This window comes from Notamacropus eugenii, chromosome 4, assembly GCF_028372415.1.
Source record: "Notamacropus eugenii isolate mMacEug1 chromosome 4, mMacEug1.pri_v2, whole genome shotgun sequence".
NCBI lineage: Eukaryota > Metazoa > Chordata > Mammalia > Diprotodontia > Macropodidae > Notamacropus > Notamacropus eugenii.
This window is the reverse complement of record NC_092875.1, coordinates 286,445,156-286,465,369: the sequence shown is the minus strand read 5'-3', so window position 1 is coordinate 286,465,369 and position 20,214 is coordinate 286,445,156. Positions and strand designations below refer to the sequence as shown.

General features: G+C 38.8%; 1 protein-coding gene across 2 annotated transcripts in view; it reads right to left on the bottom strand.

The window, feature by feature from the left end:
* Positions 1 to 14,384, bottom strand: part of VXN (vexin) — a 37,385-nt gene extending 23,001 nt beyond the window's left edge. The window contains exons 1-2 of one of the 2 annotated variants that reach the window (XM_072604724.1): positions 14,048 to 14,384; positions 5,845 to 5,900 (exon numbers count right to left, since the gene is read on the bottom strand). In XM_072604724.1, the coding sequence (XP_072460825.1) occupies positions 5,845 to 5,900; positions 14,048 to 14,114 (123 nt within the window). In that variant the 5' untranslated portion in view covers positions 14,115 to 14,384. The remainder of the gene's footprint in view (positions 1 to 5,844; positions 5,901 to 14,047) is intronic. The other variant, XM_072604722.1, reaches the window with a different exon arrangement.
* Positions 14,385 to 20,214: the final 5,830 nt, after the last annotated feature.

The following is a 20,214-nucleotide window of genomic DNA, read 5'->3' as shown; positions in this document are numbered from 1 at the left end:
TGAGCCTGGTTACTCTCCAGGTTATCGGCCATTTTTCCTCCTTGTGAAATTAAACCTGAGTATCTAGTGATGCTAAAAAAACCCAACAAAGGCAGATATTTAGAAAGAAAAAAGGTTTCCTGTATGTATTTCAGGGAAAGGAGGGAGGGAAAACACATCACCTTATCCTTAGCTCTCTTTCCTTTTTCTCCCCTGACCCAAACACCTTAACCTAGCTACGGTGCTCTGGTTGTCAAAGCCATACAATATACTGGGGCTATTCCATGGGGCCCCCACAGTGGAGTACATTAAACCCACACCAGGAAATGGCCCACTGAAAGGTTTGATTGTGTGGCTCTTTGCTACTGAAAGACTGGTTTATTTTCTAGTTTCAACAGTACAGTTTGTTCCTGCTGCTGGTCTTCAGGCTTCAAACCTGACAACAGCCACCCTGATCTCTCTTAGCAGTAGGGGTAAAGAGGAGGCAAGGGACTAGGGACCCCTAACTAAAAGGAGTCTGGCAGATAATGGCTCACTTCTTTCATATGCATGTTCCTTGAGTTAACAAGTGGTCTCCCTCCAGAACATGGGAAATAGAAGCTAAAGACTTTGACAAATACCCAAACACCAGTGTATAATGCAATTAGATAGCTTGTATTTTTATGGGAGGGGTCTTTGATTTCCCAGTTTTCATTTGGTTGTCAGTCCAAAAATCAGTAAACAAACAACAGGCCAACTTGGAAATCAAATGAGTAAAGAAGATATGCAGAGTGTAATATGTGGGGTTCTTGTGAATTAAGATCAAAACAAAGAAGGTTTGGTCAAGGTGGAAGATTAGTGACAGTAGTTTTAGAATATCTCAGGGAATCTTTAAAACAGAATTAGAGTGTCATCTGTTTGAAATGGTTTAAATAGGGTCTTGCCTGAAGACAGGAGAGTGAATTATAGGTATGTCTGTGAATTCTTATGCACACAAGGTATCATTAAATTATTTTTCACTTTGAGACTGAATAGTTGGATATGAGAGAAATGATTCTTTCTCTCTCATATTAACAGTCAATTATCAAAATTGGGGACACCCCAGTATTTTTCTCCCCAGTCCGATTTCCTTGTCCAATCTCTCAAGGACAGGGCTAGACAGGATTAACACTTTCCTCATTCTGGGTATTGCTATTCCACCCAACTAACTCAGGTTTAGGTGAGGGATAGATTTTTTGGTCTAGATTACCCAAGGCTGGGGTGGAGTATAGGGACAGTCTCTCTGGCCAAGAGTGACATGATGTCACCCTCAGCCCCTCGTTGTAATGAGCTTGTGTCTCTTTGTAAAGTCCACCTCTCACTATTTGTTAACTAATCAGAATTGATAGACACCCTCAGGAACATATTTCTTCCAAATTAATAAAATTATTAGCCATAATGAATAAAATTACCCAGAAATTACGTCTTTTGAACTTTTTAAATGCCACCAATGGACTGGTGATTTCACTGAAAGGGGAGTTCCCTGTATGGTGCAGACCATAGACTAACTACACTTTCTTGTACCAAGTGATTCTATTCCGTGTCCTGTAAATCTACCACAGAGTCACAGGGAGTCCACCCAATGATTGCAGGGCCTTTATATCTCGGCATTGCAGAAATATCAAGTATGGCTAGCCATATTTTTTCCAGTCATAAATTTCTCTGGTGGTATCATTTACACTGGTTTTCCTGTACAATTATTCCTCGGTAATCTATGTGTGTATCTGTATGTCTGTATGTATATGTACATATATGTATATATACACATATGCATGTACGTATATATGTGTGTATATATAATATATATGTGTATGTGTGTGTATATATATATATACACATATATATGTATATGTATATATATATATATTCTCACAGGTACCTCTGCAATGTCCTTTGAATGAACCATGGCTTTATTTCTAAAGGCATCCAGGCTATCCCATGCTTTGCAATCTTACTGGATCATGAGAACAGTATTGACATTAAAAATGATGAGTCTTTGTCTCAGGGAATTGATTGAGGTCATTAAAAGCACTGTATAATTTCCCCAAAGTGATTTAATGAACTATAATCCTTTTTAATTACAAGCCCAGTCCACTGTCTATTTATAGTACTTGACCAAGACAGGCATACTCATGGGTTCTATGGGTGGTCCATACAACTTATGTCACCAAGGCATTCTGCAACCATTTGTTTAGATCATGGATCTCATTTAGGAAGCTCTGAAATGTTCTAGAACTTGAAACAATCAGCTTAATGTCATCTTCAAACAAGAACAACTGAAGAACTTTACCAATTATAGGGAATTTCTCTTCCACTTGGATTCAGTGCTGCATGCCCTCCATGACCATGGCAAGTGCCTTTGGCAAGCCTACATGTTTTATGTCTCATTTGATATCAATAATCCTAAGGTCACAAGACAATTTTGTCTCTGTTGTTATACCATTCAAGGAATCTCATATTATGTTAATATATGCATAAGAGACATCTTTTTAGAGAAGAGCCTTTAAGGTATCATTTTGCTCTACTGAATGAATGAATGTGTGTTTGTATAATCAACAAACAATTGTATCTTTTTGGCTCTGCACTTTTCAGCCAGTTCAGGTATGGTTTGCTACAGAACATTATTTGGGAAAGCCTATCTATCCCCTTTTCATTCTGTCAAGAAGCATTTATGAAATGCTTGCTATGTGCCAGGCACTATTCTAAGCACTGGGGATACAAAGAAAGGCAATAATATAGTCCCTACATTAATGTATCTAGAAGTTGTACTACTTCCATTTTTATACTAACTGAAATTCCATTACCTAATCACAATTTATTGTCGTATTTTAAACCAGTGTTGTGCTTGGCTGTCACATCTTTCCTTCTGGAATGAAGATCAAGTTTTTGCTGGGTGAGATAGTTTTTAGGGACTTTTAGTCTCCCTGTTCTGGTGATTGATTTATATGAGTTAAATTTCCTTAGGAAATGGTGATAATCAATGTGGACACCTACTCTTTTATTCATTTCCTATTTTCTATCATCAACAGTTAAAATAATAACTTGTTAGGTTAGAGTTGTCTTAGTCATAAACCCTTTCTTTCCATTTTTATTCTTAATTTTAATTTGGTATTAGATTTGATCTTTCATCTAACAAAATGCTCATCTGACTATGCTCAGTAATACCAGTGAGGAGTTACTTCCCATCATTAGAATACAATTAATTTCATTTTTTTTTGCATCTTGTTCAGTGCTAACTACTTCCAGATTTCTTTTTGAAGAATGTTTTCATGAAAGCAATCAATTAATAAACATTTTTTAAGTGCTTTCTGTTTTGGACAGTGGGATTAGAACTTGAGATATAAATAAGAAGCAAAAAGTCTTTGTCCTCAAGAAACCTTATTCAACTCAAAATCTTTAGCTCTGAACTAAGTATTGTAAATAATTTTCTCTTATCCTTGCTATTGCATTGAAGTCCCTGAGTATTTAAGTATTTGTTGACCTAATTTTCAGGATCTTATCAGGCTGTTTCTAAAACTTGTATATCTCTTCATCCTTCATGATATATATTGAAGCATGAGCTACAGTTATCTTCATGATAGTCTTTTTACAAATCTTTTTCTCAAAAACTGAAATATTAGACAACCAAATATCCCATGGTATGACATTTCTTGTTGCCTTTCATGTACAATAAACACAAATCTACTAACCCCTTTATTTGCCTCCCCAAGGAGAATAAATCATCCTTCCATTTAGATGCAATTTCCTTTTGTCTGCTAGTTTCATTTATAGGATGTCAAGATTGGTATGATTTAATTTCTCCACTGTTATGTCCACTCTTTAGTCACTGGGCAAGATCTTACATTTAAGGCATCAGTGGCTAAGTTTGCATTTGCATGTGTTTTACAACTTATGTGATTATTAATATCCTCTGTCCTCTTTTCCACCACAGTCATTGTCACTGCACAAATGGTCCCAAAATGAGAATCATGTTGTATTTCTATTTGTTTTCTGTGTTACCATACTAGCTCATTGACGATGAGACTTTCTGTATTTAGCTAGGTTTGCTCTTGTCAGTTAGACATAATCTGTAGTTTACCATACTTGAAATCTTTCCCACATGGGAAGGCCTATCAGAGCTTGTACTTTACTGGTGTAGCTTCAAGGACCAAGGGTCACTTCCGTGTCATACTGAGTCATTGAAGTAGAATGTGTGGTGGCGTGGAATAGCTAAATATAATAAATAAACATTGATTCTGTAGACAGAGCAAGTAATATGCCTTGCACATGTGTTCTTATTTTTCAAATGTATGTAGATATAGTTGTGATGAATAAAATACAACTAACTTAATTTGACAGCATTTCTAACTTAATAAGAGTTGCTTGTGCCTAATTAATGGATGTGAATAATATCCATTGCTACTATTATGTAGGATGCTGAAAGATGTTTTAGTGTTAAAAAGGGATCCTTGTACTCGACAATAGTGGATGTCACTGGGCCAGTGATGTCTTAGGTTCTTTTCAACTACCTGATTCAGAGATCAATACAAAAATTCAAGGACTATAGAAGACCTCGTATTGGAACAAGGCCAATAGCATATTTTCTAAACATAGAAATGACTTCTAATTTATGTGATCTCTAAGAATTCTGATAATAACAACTTTTAATTATGAAGCACTTTTTGTTCAATGACACTGTAGGATAAGTATCCAAAGTATTAATATCCCTCATCTCATAAGTGAAGAAACTGAAGGCCAGGGAGGAAGTTTGAGATAGAGAATACCACCCACAAAGGCCAAAAAGTCCATGACTAAGGGAAAACTGAAGGAAAATTGGATATCAGAATACAAATGCTTTTCTTTGTCAATAGTCAGTAAATAAGCATTTATTAAGTACCTACCATGTGCCAGGTACTGCCCTAAAACCTAGGGATTAAAAATAAGACACAAGACAGTTCTTGCTTTCAAAAAGCTCATGGTCTTATAGGGTAGACAACATGAAAACAGCTATGTACAAACAATATATACAGGAAATAGTGAGTTTTAATTATACATTTGTCCCAAAAGTCTTAGTGCAGTTTTAAGGTATTAAAGATGCACCAAGACTTTTGGGACACACTGTGCATTTTTTTAAGAAAGGAGGAATTGTAAATCTTAGTCATGGTAAAACCTTTTTCAGTTATTTAGAAGGTGTTACGATTTAGTACTTTGCATTCTGTAAAAAATGATTTATTATAAACTTAATACTAAATATCAATACACTTAAATTTGCTTTATAACAACTTACATTTAACTAAATTAATATTGATGCATAAAATATCATAACTTTTTAGTCATTCCCTCTTAGTCTCTTCAGTGTTTTACATTTTAAAAGCTATTCACAATCATCCTTCTAGTATTTGTAAGGCAAATTGGCATAATTTTATAGACAGAGACCCAGAAATAGCGAAGGGAATAGTTTGCTTAAGGTAACCTAATAATGTGGGTGATTCCTGATTCCCAACTTTCTTTCTGCACAGTCATGAATCAACCTTTGGCTAGTTCAAATGCAGAGTAATGGAAGACTTTTTGATGAAAGGGAAAGGTCTTCTGTAACATTTCCTCAGACAGTAAATCCTCAGACAATTCAACCTTTTCCCTCAGCATTAGTGATTTTTATCACTTCCCTTGTGACTTCCTGAATGCCAGGAATATAATTCTCTTAAAGTGTGACCTTTAGTTTCTCAGGAAACTTCAGGAAAATCTGATCCTTTGCTGTGCAACCAAGAACTCTTCAGTAAATTAAAACCCAGTCTCATCCCCAAGATACGCTTTTTTTTAAGATGGAGAAAATCAAGTACGAGAGAATAAAAGATGAAATTTTCTTACGCTTTTGGTCAAAAGATGTTGTGAGATTTTGACTTTTCTTCTTGCTGGACTGGACACTGAAAAGTGAGTTAAAGAGAACTCATTAGAGACAACATAGGATTATAACATCTTGAATAGCTTTTTCTTTGGAATCTCTTTCTTTTGAATTCCTGGATTTGGAATTGGGGAGAGGGAGAAAGATCTGTGGAAGTAAAGTCAGGGAAAGGCAATGTGATATCAATTCATTGTTGACAATGGTTTTGGGATGCTTGGGTGCAAAACACTATCCCTGACAGTTTTCTCTCTAGCCCTATGACTATGCCTAGCAATAACTCCTGAGTGGGCCCAGTAAGACAAGCAGCCTTTCCTTGCAATAACTCATGAGCTGTCCCCAATAAAATAAATTATCTTTCCTCATCAAAAGAACAAGTTGACCTCTGAAGAAATTCTCTTGCAAAAACAGGACTATCTTGTAACCACAGAATTATCACATATTGATACCCAAAATTATCATATTCAATCCAGAGGTCAAGCTATACACATCAACTCTTAAAGCTATTTTGCTATAGAAATAACAGACCAAAAATACACTCCTGAGAAACCTGTTTCCCTGGTTTCCACTAGTAAATGACATCTGTGACCAAGGTTGTAAGTTATCACCTAATTAGCATATCTGCTAGATAACCCATTATTTTTCCTATGTAAGCTTTAGTATAATTCTCGTTAGGTAGCAAGCTCCTTAAGGAGCTCTGCTGGCCTTATTAGCGTAACAATAAACCTTTTCCAACTTGACTTGAAGACTGCTTGAGTCCATGAATTCATTCCAGGCAACCATGTCCTGTACTTCAGTCCTTGTGAGGTCCCTGCACCCCTCTTGAACTGCATCAGTGGTGTAGACCATGACTATAGAACAAACTGTATTGGTGGGCAAAAATGCATTCAATTGGTGTTACGAGTAAGTAACACAGTGTAGTTAGGCCAGGACAGAGTACAGCACTGGTTGTTGGAAGATGGAAATGGAAAGAAATTGCAACAGGACAAAAATCAACAACAACCACAACCAGTCTTGACCTGGGCACTTTGGAGTAATACCAACTAAAGTGGTCTTAGGAGAAAATTCAGTTTTTCTGATTCTGGTAATCTCTTGAACTATTTCTGTCAAAATGTTCAGTTGTGGTGAACAGAGCTGTACCGCTTCTACATCTAGGTTTTCTTGTACCTGCCAGACCATCCAGGCGGAGTTTGACAAAAATAGCAAATATGTTAGGAAAGCTAACATAGGTGTTCACATTGGGGTCATAGGATGATAGATTGGTGCAATGGGGGTATTGGTCATAGGACCCTCATCAGTTTAGTTCTGCTTATCCCACTTGATGAAATTACCCTCCTGTGAGATATCCCTTAACACTTTCCTGCCTTTGCTATACACACACACACACACACACACACACACACACACACACACACACACACACACACACACACATACTTTATATCCTATCATTCAGTAAATGGTCTGGGGTAGAGGGAGGGAGTTGGTTCATAAATTAGCGATTCCCTTATGAAGGCCTTCATTACATTTAGAATTGGATGAAATCTTAGGTCATCTTATCCAAGCCTCTCATTTGATAGATGAGGAAACCCAGAGAGTTTAAGCAACTTAACCAATCTACCTATAGCAGATGGAATATTTATCTAGCTCATCTGAGTCAGATCCAGAAATCTTTTCAACACTAAGCATTCCGCTCAATGTTAGCCTACTGAGGATACCGGGATCTGCTCAAACTGTGTCAGTGTCTCTTAATAATAGTTAGCACGTGGATAGTGCTTTAAGGTTTACAAATCACTTTGCCTGTGTAAACTCATTCTATCCTCACAACTCTGGTGAGGTGGGTGATATTCCTCTCTATTTTATAGATGAGGAACTTGAGACTCCAAGAGGTTGTGACTTCACAGCTAGTAAGTTTCTGAGGGAGGATTGAAACTCAGGTCTTTCTGATTCCAAGTCAAGTACTCTATCCACTTAGCCACCTAGGGGCCTCTTCTTTCTTCTTCAGCAGAAGAAGCAGGGAACAGGGAGAAGGGACAATGGTGAAAGAGATATAACAACCCCCTACTTTCCTTTGGAAGCTCAGATTCAACCCATCTCCCGCCCTATCCCCATTAATTTTTTATTTAATTTTAATTTTTTAGTTTTGGAAAGCTTGTCCCTAAGGGAATACTTCAAATGTTGTTGTCCAGCTTGCCTTGAAATAAATCTGATCATGTGTCATCTCAGGAAATAAACATTTTGACTTTTGTTTCTTGGCAGAACCACAGCTTCCTTTTTTTCTTTTTCTTTCTTTCTTTCTTTCTTTCTTTCTTTCTTTCTTTCTTTCTTTCTTTCTTTCTTTCTTTCTTTCTTTCTTTCTCTCTCTCTCTCTCTCTCTCTTTCTCTCTCTCTTTCTCTCTCTCTCTCTCTCTCTCTCTCTCTCTCTCTCTCTCTCTCTCTCTCTCTCTCTCTCTCTCTCTCTCTCTCTCTTTCAGTATGAGTCTACAGGTTTTCCCTCCTTAAGATCTTGTCAGGGAACCTATAGTATACACTAACCTGCCCTGACCTAGGTAGGAATTCAAAGCACTTAAAAGCAAGATGACATTGGTTTTTCCAGCCACCTTTTCTGGGAGACAAGAAGGGGTTTAAGATTGGTTTTTGAAGAAGAGGAGAAAGTGACTTGCTGGGGATGTCAGAGCTATAGACCAGAGCCCTCTGGGTCCCTAATGAGCCTCCATAGGTAGGTCAGAATTTAAAGGTGTCATTTTGAATATGACTGCCTTGTTCTGCTTCTGGAGAGGGTAAAATTGGGTCTGCTCATTGCTGGACCTAATCACCCAACTGATAATCAGTTTCAATGTTTGCAAAAGGAATGGTAACTCTATTTTCTGAACTCCAGATTAGGATGCATAGTCAACTTTGCCCAATTGCCAAAACTGATTTTCCTACAGGTGCACACATAGCATGTTGGGCTCCACGTCTTTACAACTGAAAACAATGAGGTCCCTCATCACCTCTAGTGCCATCCAGCCTGGGTCACAAAGCTGTGCCATTTACATAGGAGACTTTAGAGAGTAACTAATCCCAAACCTTCCTCATCTACACTTTACAATGGAGGGAAAGAACTGAGGTTCAGAGGGACCATAGTGAAATTTGGAAATTTTCTTGTTGCTCAGTCACTTCAGTCAGGTCTGACACTTTGTGACCCCATTTGGGGTTTTCTTGGCAAAGCATTTCCTTCTCCAGCTCATTTTACAGGTGAGGAAACTAAGGCAAACAGGGTGAAGTGACTTGTCCAGGGTCACACAATTAGTGTCTGAAGCCAGATTTGAACTCAGGGAAATGAGTCTTTCTGACATGTCATTGTATCTAGCGTGCCACCTAACTGCTCTGTGAGAATTAGGAAAACCTGAATTCAAATACTCCCCTGGTCACTTAACTAGCTGGATGAACCTGGAAAAGTCACTTAGCTTTCCCAGTCTTAGTTCTGTCACCTGGAAAATGAGGGTTGGATTCAATACTCTAAGGCCCCTCTAGTGCTAAATCTATGACCTTATACTGCTCTGAAGTGAATTACCCAAGGTCATACAGGCAGAACAGAATCTAGATTTGAACTCAGGTCTTCAGACTGAAATCTAAAACTCTTTTTATTACATTTTACTGTGGGCATGCATAATAAGGGCTGATATGAATATGTTTTTGTGGAGGAATTGATATGTTTCTTCAGCCTGTTCCTCCACCTTTTGTGACTTTTAAAAAATTATGCTGAAATGACTACTTCAGTTACTATTTATTTTACTTTAAATATTATTTTATTTTCAACCAATTACATGTGAAAACAATTTTTTTTTGAAGTTTTGAGTTACAGATTCTATCCCTGTCTTCCTCCTCTCCCCACTCCCTAAGACCATAAGCAGTCTGATATCGGTCATACCTGTGCAATCATGTAAAATATTCCCATATTAGTCATTTTGTGCAAGAAGACGAACAATAAAAAAAGAAAGAAAGAAAAGAAGAAAGTGACAAATAGTATGCTTCAGTTTGTATTCAGACAACGTTAGTTCTTTCTCGGGAGGCGGGGAGCATTTTTCATCCTGAGCCCTTTGGGATTGTCTTGGATCTTTGTATTGCTGAGAATAGCTATTAGCTACTATTCACTGAAACTTTAGAACTTCTGGGGTATGGGATAATGGAACAGAATATTTGTGTTTTTTTTTTAATAGAACATTTAAAATGGAGACAGTTCAGCAGACTCTAGGGCACATAGCATCTGTAACCCCAAGGCAAGAGGAATGTCTTACTCTTCAGACAAACAGGATCATGTAGCCTCCAGCTACCACTGGCAAAGCCAACAACATATTCAGCTCCATTCCTAACACAGGGCAGCTGTGGGACCTGCTCTGTGGACTGAAGGGGTAGCATTTCTTCCCTCAAATGGGTGTAATCCATCTCTGTTCTTCTGGGTTGGTAAATAGGCTTCCTTCCCTCCAGCTTTGATAAAGGCCATTGGGATTCAAATGGAAGTACTTGACTATGCCTTTAAACCCAAATTACTCAGACTTTCACTGATTGGCCAATAATAGGCCCCAGCCCTAAATCATTGTTTGGGTTTTGACCGCTCAAAGTGAGTGTAAATGGCAATTGTTTCTGTTCTGGCCAGACTCTGTGTGTCTTCCCCTCCCAGACTGATTCTTTATGAAAGCAAACCAGGCCAAATTTTGTTTCGATTCTTACCTAGCCTTTTCTTAATGAATAGGTGGTGGCTGAGACAAACTGAGATTTGAGAAAGACTTTGCTTAAAATAAAGGCCAAGGTCTCCCACTGCATACTGGGCCATTGCCAATCGTACTGACCTATGTCTTGCCATTGGACTTGGATGACTCTGGAGGAGAGACTGAGGCTGATGACTTTGCACAGCCCTGCCTCACTTAACTCCAATTCACTTGCAAGTCAAGACATCACCCCATGATGTCATGGGACGAATGAAGGACAAACAACAGTCCTTCAGTCTGGTCAGATTAGCCTCCTCGTAGTTTCTGAAACAGGATATTCTCACTCCTGTTTCCACGACTTCTCTCATATTTTTCTCCTAGATTAGAATGAAATGTCCTTGAGTCATAGGATCAAAGATTTGGAGCTGTAAGGGGCATTAGAGGTCTTCTTCTAGTAGAACTGCAGCTCAACACTCCCCAGAACACAAGCCCAACTGCTTCATTTTACAGACTAGGAAAATGAAAAGTTAAGTAATTTATAACTTCTCTATCCTTCATCAAGTCCCATTCTTCTCTGAAACTTACTGTGTAGGTTTGTCCCATAATCTAGTCTTTAATTATTGACTTTTGATGCTGATGTAATGGATAGAATGCTGGATTCAGAAACAGGAAGATTCAAGTTCAAATCCTGCTTCAAAAACTTGTTGGTTCTGTATCTTGGGGCAAAAACCTCTCTAGACCTCAGTTTCCTCATCTGTAAAATGAGGATAATCATAGCACCTACTTTATAGGGTTATTATAAGGATGACATGAAATCACATGTGTGAAATGCTTAAAAGACCTGAAAACACTGCATGTGTTCAGTCCTTTCAGTTGGGTCTGACTCTTCATGACCCCATTTGCCATTTTCTTGGCAAAGATACTGGAGTGATTTGCCATTTTTTTTCTCCAGTTCATTTACAGATGAGGAAAGTGAAGCAAACAGAGTTAAGTGACTTGCCCAGGGTCACACAGCTAGCAAGTGTGTGAGTTCATATTTGAACTCAGGAAGATGAGTTTTCCTGTTTCCAGGCCTAGCGCTCTATCTACTGTGCCACCTGCCTGCCCCTAAAGCACGACATAAAGGCTATTATTATTGTTTAGCATATATTTTATAGGTATTATTAGTTGTGTTGGTCCAGCTAGGTAGTTAACTCCTTAAGGACAGGGACAATTAATTATTCATGTACCTTTATGTTCCACAATGCTAAGCACATAGTAGGTCCACAATACGATAAATACTTGTTGAATGATTACAAAGCCAGTTTCAAATGGAATGCTTGAGAAGGGGCTTCACCAAGGAGGCAAAAATTGTTTTGCTGAAAACTAAGCTGAAATTCCTTCCTAGAAACTTGTAATTAAATTTACAGTTATAAGTCCCCTTCTGCAGGAAAAATACAGAAAATCTGCCCCTTACTGAAAACTTAGGATACCTTTAATTCAGATGAAGGCAAGATAAGGTAGGGCTAACAGAGTAAATCAGAGTGTGCGTAGGGCCATTTTAAATACAACTTGGTGTTGGACTTAAGCGTCCAATTTTTCTTTTCTAGAGAATGTCCTTGCCCTGCAATGAAATGCCTCAGGATAAAAATGACTGACATTTACATAAATGTTCACCATTTGCAAAGCACTTTCTCTACAGAAACCAGTGAGGCTCACATGCGTGTTTTGTGTTAAGGCTGTCAAAGCACCATATGTGCTTTACTTCATAGTCTTATGAAGCATGTTTTTAGGATCATATATGTGAGGTCATATCGTCTTGACTCCCCCATTTATGAAAATAAGGCCCAGAAAGGTTATGACCCTCCCAAGGTCACTTCAGCTGAGAAGGAATTTGGAGCCACAAGCTCTGCCCCCAGACCCAGAGCTCTTTCCACTGTATGGCTGTAGGTTATTGCACATATGACAGTCTTGTAGATGACTATACTGGGACTCAGACAAAATAAGGGACAGTCTCACAGCTAGTAAATGTCAGAACCATGAAGCAGGACCAGTTTGAACAAGATGAACTCTGGAGTTCTTTGCATTATATCACATTCAGTAAAGATTCTTAACCTGGGCTAAGGTGAACTAAAAACTGTTTTGACAACTGTATTTCAGTATAATTGGTTGCTTTTGTAATTCCATGGAGGATTCTAAGAAGGGGTCTATAGATTTCACTAGATTGACAAAGTGGTCCCTGACTCAAAAATTGGTTAAGAACTCCTGATCTAGTCACATATTTAAGAAAATAGAGAATGATATGTAATATCTATCAGGATCACTCATTTTTAGTTAAAAAATATTCATTTTCTTTAAATATAAAAGGATCTTTTTGGACTAAGAGACTAGAATTGACTCAAGTGGGATTCAATCTCACTCAAGAATTGCAAAACAAATCTTCAAGTCGAAAAAGCAAATGGTAATCGACTCTGGATGTCATGGCTAGCCATCCTCCTGAATGATCTCATCCTCCTGAGAATGAAATCCTAGCTCTGTTTTTCCCTTTTCCTGGATTTAGCAATATACAGGGTGTCCCAAAAGACTTGGTGCAGTTTTAAGCCATTAAAACTTAATTGTTATATAAGGTTACATTCCCTGGCATTAGCTGCATTTTCAGTCTCTGGCTTTCCCTTCACATGCAGTGGCAATGTCACCTGTTTACAAGAGAGGAAGAAAGAATTGTCCGGATGGGAAGTCACAGCAGCAAACAGACAGCTCACTTCACTGAAGCCACAGTGTCTTAAAACTAACAATGAAACCCGGAGCTACGCATGAGTGACTGGCTGGCACTCCAATACGGACAGGGTTAGGGGGAGAATAGAGGATGAAGGGAGAAAAAAGGAGACTGTTCCTTAAAGGAACTGTCCAGTAATGAGAAGATTTCTCTGAGTCAGCTGAGCAGTCACACAAACCCTTCCTCTAGACATTGACCACAAGCAGAGTCCCCTGATTTAGCCCTATCCTCCCTCCCTCCCTGGCAGCTCTGGGGCTCTCAGCATGAACAGTACACAGGTCAGCAGATTACTTGACCTCTTCTTTTGAAATATAGCCCATAGACTGGGGCATTTTCCCCTATGTTTCCCCTGGATATTGTTGGGAAATTGTATTTCTGAACGATCTGCTTCTTGTTTCATTTAGCTCATTGAGGGGAAAAATAAAAGATTCAATAGGGCTGTTCTGGGGATTTCACCTTTATCTCTGTTTCCTAAAACAATGAATACCTTGAGGTTGCAGGGACTGAAAGAAAAACCTTAGTGGTTTTCTAATGAATTGTTTCTTCAGTAAGGAATCTGTAACCTAAATGTTTCCTCCAGGGGGAAAAAAAACCTCAACCATCAGATATCACTGACCTGAGAATAAAGCCATAATCTAGCATTTTATTTTCCTCATCCTTCCATTGTATTTAAATAAAGACAAGAATGGACTAGGCTGTCTTGATGAGTTTAGCTTTTTTACTTACCTTTGGATGAAATCACAGTGGTGAAAACTTCTAAATTTTCATCGCTGCAGCTGTAAATCTGATGCATTTTCTTTCCGACGTCTCTCCCTGAAGCGTGTCCTTTATCTGGCGACTGCTCTGAACTGCCTTCCAGTCAAGAGGTTTCCCTCATCCAGTCTGCCTCTGTGATCATTGTCCAGGTCCACAAAAGACAGGCTGATGTGATCTCATCTCATTCCAGATTCTTCACTGCAACATTTTCTACTCCCATCTGTCTTTTTATGAATTCTATTACTGCAAACATTTGCCTGAGCAGGGGAGGCTTCAGCCTCCTCCCAGGCTCAGATGGAACATTTTTAGTATACTATATGTCTGCCGCAGTGAATTGGTGAGACTTTCATAAAGTGAGTAGGGATAAAGTGAAATAACCTCGCCTGTTGTATGTGAGTGGCAGGAGTGTGGGGGTGGGGTAGGAGGTGAGGGATGCTTAGCTATGGAATTTCACCAGATAGGTACCCTAAATGTCCAGTACCAGCAATTGTCCCTTATTTTCTCAAGCTTAAGATTTTGCAAAGGTTTTCAGTTTTACCATGAAGATTCCTTTGTTAGCAGGACTGAAAATTCAATAATTTTTCAAGTTAACTCGACTTCTGTTAAAGTTTCTCTGTTAAACACAGGAATCATTTCTATAAAATATTTTTTCATGCCTGTGCATTATAACACTTCCATTTTCAGCAAGCTGGGCTTTTTTGGCATCCACATGAAGACAATCCATTCTAGGAAGAAGTTATAGGATAACTTGTTACATAGTTAAACCCAGCACTTAGCACAGTGCTAGCATATACAGGAAGCGCTTAATATGCTTTTTGACTGATTGATTTATTGACTACATATCCATACTTTACCTGTACATACTCTTTACACCAGAACTAGGGAATCTGTGATAACATGATTAAAATAATGACAGCAACAACTAACATTTGTATACTGCTTTAAGGTTTGCAAAGTCTTTCACAAATGTCATCTCATTGGATGCTCACAACAATCCTGTGAAATTGGTGCTATTATTACCCCCATTTTACAGAAGAGGAAACTGAAAGAGTTGTGTGACTTGCCACCAGGATTACAACTCAGGGCTTTCTGATCCCAAATCCAGTAACCTATAGACAGTATGTGTGTGTGTGTGTGTGTGTGTGTGTGTGTGTGTGTGTGTGTGTGTGTGTGTATGTGTCTGTTGCTTAGAGATCACCCTCCCAAGGCACTTTTCCCCACAAGCCACTATAATGTGGGATAGTCTACTTAAGTCTATTATTAGCAGAGACCCCTTGGGGACACTGCCTGGGAAATAGTCCCCTAACCCAGCATTTGAGTGAACAGCCAGTTGGGAGAAGGTGATGGTAGTGCAGGAAGAACCCTTTCCTCGACTCTGGTAGTTAGTGATCCTTCCTTTCTCCAATATTTCACTTTTATTGCTTTGTTCCTGGAAGATTTATAGAAGACCACAGATAGAATTGCATGACTTGGATGTATGGTTGAGTTGGAATCTGATCTGGTGGAGGGTGGATTTTTTACACGATCAAAATCATAGATCCATCTAAGTGTTTGTCTATGCCTGGGAAAGATTATATCTTAAGCTACTATCAGCTAATACTATAATTATCAATTAATTCCTTGGGAAGGGAAGGAGGAATTAAGTGACTGTTATCTGAGAGCACAAAGAGAGTACCTTGGAGCCTAGGATCAAAAAGGTGTGACCTGGGATAGCTGTTGTTAAATTGGTTTTTTCAGCCTTGAACAACTCTTCCTGACCTCATTTGGGGTTTTCTTAGCAACAGATAGTAGAGTGGTTTGCTATGTCCTTCTCCAGCTCACTTTACAGATGAGGAAACAGAGGCAAAGGGTTAAATGACAGCTAGTAAAGGTCACACAGCTAGTAAATGTCTGAAGTCAGATCTGAACTCAGGTTTTCCTGGCTCCAGGCCCAGTACTCTGTCCACCTAGCTGCCTACCTTGTCTGTGAGTCACTGAGCCCTTGGGGTGGTTCAAAAGAGAGATTAAAGGAGTGGGGGTGGGGAAAACAGGGGAGGTAGGAAGGCACTGAACTGCATGGAAGGCCCTGGCAATATGAATGAAATCTTATGCTCCTGGAATGAGTTCCGTAGGTTGATCACCCATAGCCTATACAACGAATGAATGCTGTACTTGTTTGTCCTTTGTTCTCAGAGGACCATGACTTTAGGGAGATGATGACATGACTTGAAAGTGAATTTAATTTGAGCAAGGGAGTGCTGAGTAAAGCCACCAGCTTCACTTTCTCTTTCAGAATCATCTTGGTTCAGTGGCTAGATATAGATCAAGATGTCTGGAGATGGCCTAGGATACAATGAGAGACCTTGGCCTTTTGAAGCTAAGATCTTTTCAAGTTCTCACTTTGAGTGAGGCAACACCCATTTGGTGAATAGTCCTCTTTAAGAAGTGAGTCAAGGGATGGCCCCTTTAATTAAAAAAATGAATTAATGAATGAATGAAGCATTAATTATATGCTTCCTAGGTGCAAGGCATTGTGGATAACAATAGAAAAGCAAGACAGTCCCTGTTCTCAAGGAGCTCCCATTCTAATGGGGGAGGAAGGAGGTAGAAAACACATATGAAAGTTTCAGCTGCAAGTTATGTGGAAATGTTCCATGGTTCTTTGGGTGCAAGGAGAAAGCAGCTGGTAATGGTTCTTTGGTAGGGTCATTTTCACATACAATGATGCTTCATTTTCAAGACGCCATTGCTTAGGCCTAGAATTATTCATTCCACTGTTTTTAAGACTGGGCCCAATAATCGCAAATATCGCATCTTGATATGACACTTTCATTTTCATAGACATACTGGATAGTTGAAAGAACTTTAAACTATGTTGGGGATAAGAAGAAAGCAAAGGAGTGATTGATGTTTGGAGTGAAAGGGAAGTTGGTCATAGAAGAAGGTAAGGGGAACTAAATGCTTCTTTTGCTTCTGCTTTGTCTATCTGGGAGAATGTTTTTTGGACTGGAAAAGATAGAAAGGAAAAAAGAGAGCTGAAATCAAATATAAATGAGAAGAGAGATAACAAGATAGAAACTAGTTGCCTTCAATGTATTCAGGTGATCAAGATCAGATGAGCTATAGTTACGTTACAGTACTGAAAGCTGGCAGATGCCATTGCTTGAACCGCTTTTGGTGATCTTTGAAAAATCATAGAACAGGAAAAATTTGGAACAGAAACAGGAAGATTCTGCAGAAGTGGAGAAAAGCAAATGGTATCTTAATTTTCTATACAAGGGCCAGAATGGCGATGATATCCATCCTTGGGCAAATTCTTGAACCTATTATTTCTTGTTCTTTGCTACTACAAAAAATGCTGCTATAAATATTTTATTACATATGGGGCCTTTTCTTTCTTTCATTATAAAAAAATCATTGATTTCCTTGGAGTATAAATCTAATAATGGAATCTCTGGGTCAAATCAAAGAGACATTTCTTAGCAGAATTCCAAATTGCTTTCCAGAACTGATAGAAAAATTCATGGCTCTATTAACAATGTGTGACTCCTTCAACACTATTCCCATCTTTTATCATATTCATCAATTTGTTACTTCTAAGGTGAAACTTTATCACTATTTGGATGGACATTTCTCTTATTATTAGTGATTTAGAGCATTCTTTCTTATACTTAATAGTTTGAAATTCTTCTGAGAACTGTCTGTTCATATCCTATGAGCACTTATTTATTGGAAAATAACTTTTGTCCTTGTATAGAAACTGCAAACAGTATTTACTGAAAATCTGAAGAGATTAGGCCAGACAAGTTCTTTTTTTTTTTTTTTTTGACATGATGAGTAGATTAAGGAAATGCTGTAAACATAATGTGCCTAAATTTAAGTGAAGCATCTGACAATTCCGTGTGGGTTGATGACAATACAGTAAGAGGGATTTGAAACTGACTGAATGCCCATTCCCAAGGAGTCATCATTAATAAGCAAATGGCTAGTTAGAGGGAAGGGCAGCTAGGTGAAGTGGCTGTAGTGAGTTCAAATCTGGGCTCAGACACTTACTAGCCGAGTGACCCTGGGCAAGTCATTTAACCCTATTTGCCTTAGTTCCTCATCTGTAATATGAGCTGGAGAAGAAAATGACAAACCACTCCAGTATCTCTGCCAAGAAAACCCTAAATGGGTTCATGGAGAGTTAGACATAACTGAAAAATGACTTACCAACAAAAAAATTTATAAAGAGAGCTACAATGGAGTGTGCTAGAGAGGGATCTTTCCTTAGCCCTGAAAAGGCTGGTGTGATAAGGAGGAAGTACCTTCTAGATATCATGGACTGATTTATGCAAATACATGAAGGAGAGAGATAGAATGAAGAAGTTAGAGCATAGCTAGCCGTCCAGTTTGGATAAAATGTGGAAAGTGTGAAGAGCAATGTGAAATAAATCTGAAAAAGAGGTTTGAGTCAGAGTGTAAAGGTATTTTAATGCCAAGCTGGGGAATTCTTATTTAATCAGAGTGGCACTAGGGAGCCATCGAAGGTTTTTGTTCATGGAAATGATATAGTTGGACATGAGACTTAGAAATATTATTTTGTCAGCTATATGAAGGATGTTGGATGAGGTGAGACTGGAATCAAGGAGACCATTTAGGAGGGAATTATGGTAATCTAAGTGAGAAGTGATGGGGCTTTGAGCTATGATGGTGGTTCTGTAAGTGGTAAGGCATGGTTAACTCCAAAGTTACAACAGTGATGTGCTAGAGCAGGCTCCTACCTGCCGGGAGAAGTCCATTGGTAATTTTTGTGTGTGAGTATTTACATCTTGGAAATAACTACCTGGAATTATTGGGATCTTGGAAATAAGGATACAAATCAGGGCCAGATTTATTGTTTTATTGATTTCTAGACTTAAGAAATTGATAGAGAGATAGCTAATGCAAATTAAGTTTTAAAGTATGTCCTGTATACATCCCCACTCTCACACAACCCCCAAAGCTAGTTCTTAAACATTTATCAGCACACCCTTGAATACAGGAACAAACCCTGTTTCCTGTGCCCCACTGACCACTCCCTAGTTTCCATCCTCCTCAATCTGACACCCCTCCTTCCACAATATCCCACTCAAGATCTACCCTACCCTTTCTACTGTGTTCTCTGGAATGAATGGTTCATAGGTAACAAACTTGCTTTCATCTTAAACCTTTTCTTTCCTTACTCCTTTCATCTCACTCTTTCCAAGTTCCTTTCTGATGATATGGCATCTGGGGCCACTCTTTCCACTCATTCATACTTATTCTCTCTTACCTGTCTTTTTGTGCAGGATGGGAGATAGAGAGGAGGTGGGGGATTGGAAAACTCCTTACTCGCCACTGCCACTTCTAGGCTCTCCCCTTACCACCATGACCTCTCCTTGTTTGAAGTTCATTAAATTTATATATAGCACTCAATCAAGATTTTTGGTAGCTGTTATCTACCAGTCCCCAAGACACTCACCCTCCTTCCTCAGTGCCTGACTCGTGATCTTTTTTCTCTTCCTAAATTGCTGCCCTCATACCAAGTGACTGCAACATATATATTGATAATCCCTCAAACCTATTAACTTCCCAGCTTTTCAATTTCCTCATTTCTCATAACCTACTCCTCTATCCCACCTCAGCTACATATAGAGATGGTCATATCCTTGATCTTGCCCTTACCCATAAGCATTTCACTTCCATGTTCATAATTCCTCTATCTGAAATTCCTTTATCTGCTCATAATCTTTCATCATTCCATCTTTCCCTCTACCTTATGACCCCTAACTCCAATCCTCCAACCCTCAAGTCTTTGCCAGGCCATCACCTTTTCACTGCCTACACTTCTCTCCCATCCTTAATCTGATCTCTTGGTGAGCCAGTTCAACTCTAGACTATCCTCTTGAGTTCCTTATCCTTTGATCTCTCCCTGCCAAGTCCCAACCTTGTGTTACTCCCACCATCTGTTGCTTTAACTCCTATTTACCCACTGCTGAATGAAGCTGGAGAAAATTACAGAACCTTATTGACTGAGTAGAAATATGCTACTGAATGTCATCCTGGCTCCCAAGTGGCAAGGTCACCCTTTTACAAGATCCTTTCAATCGATTCCCTCGCCTATTGACCATGGCAGCTTTTCTAAACCTTTACATCCC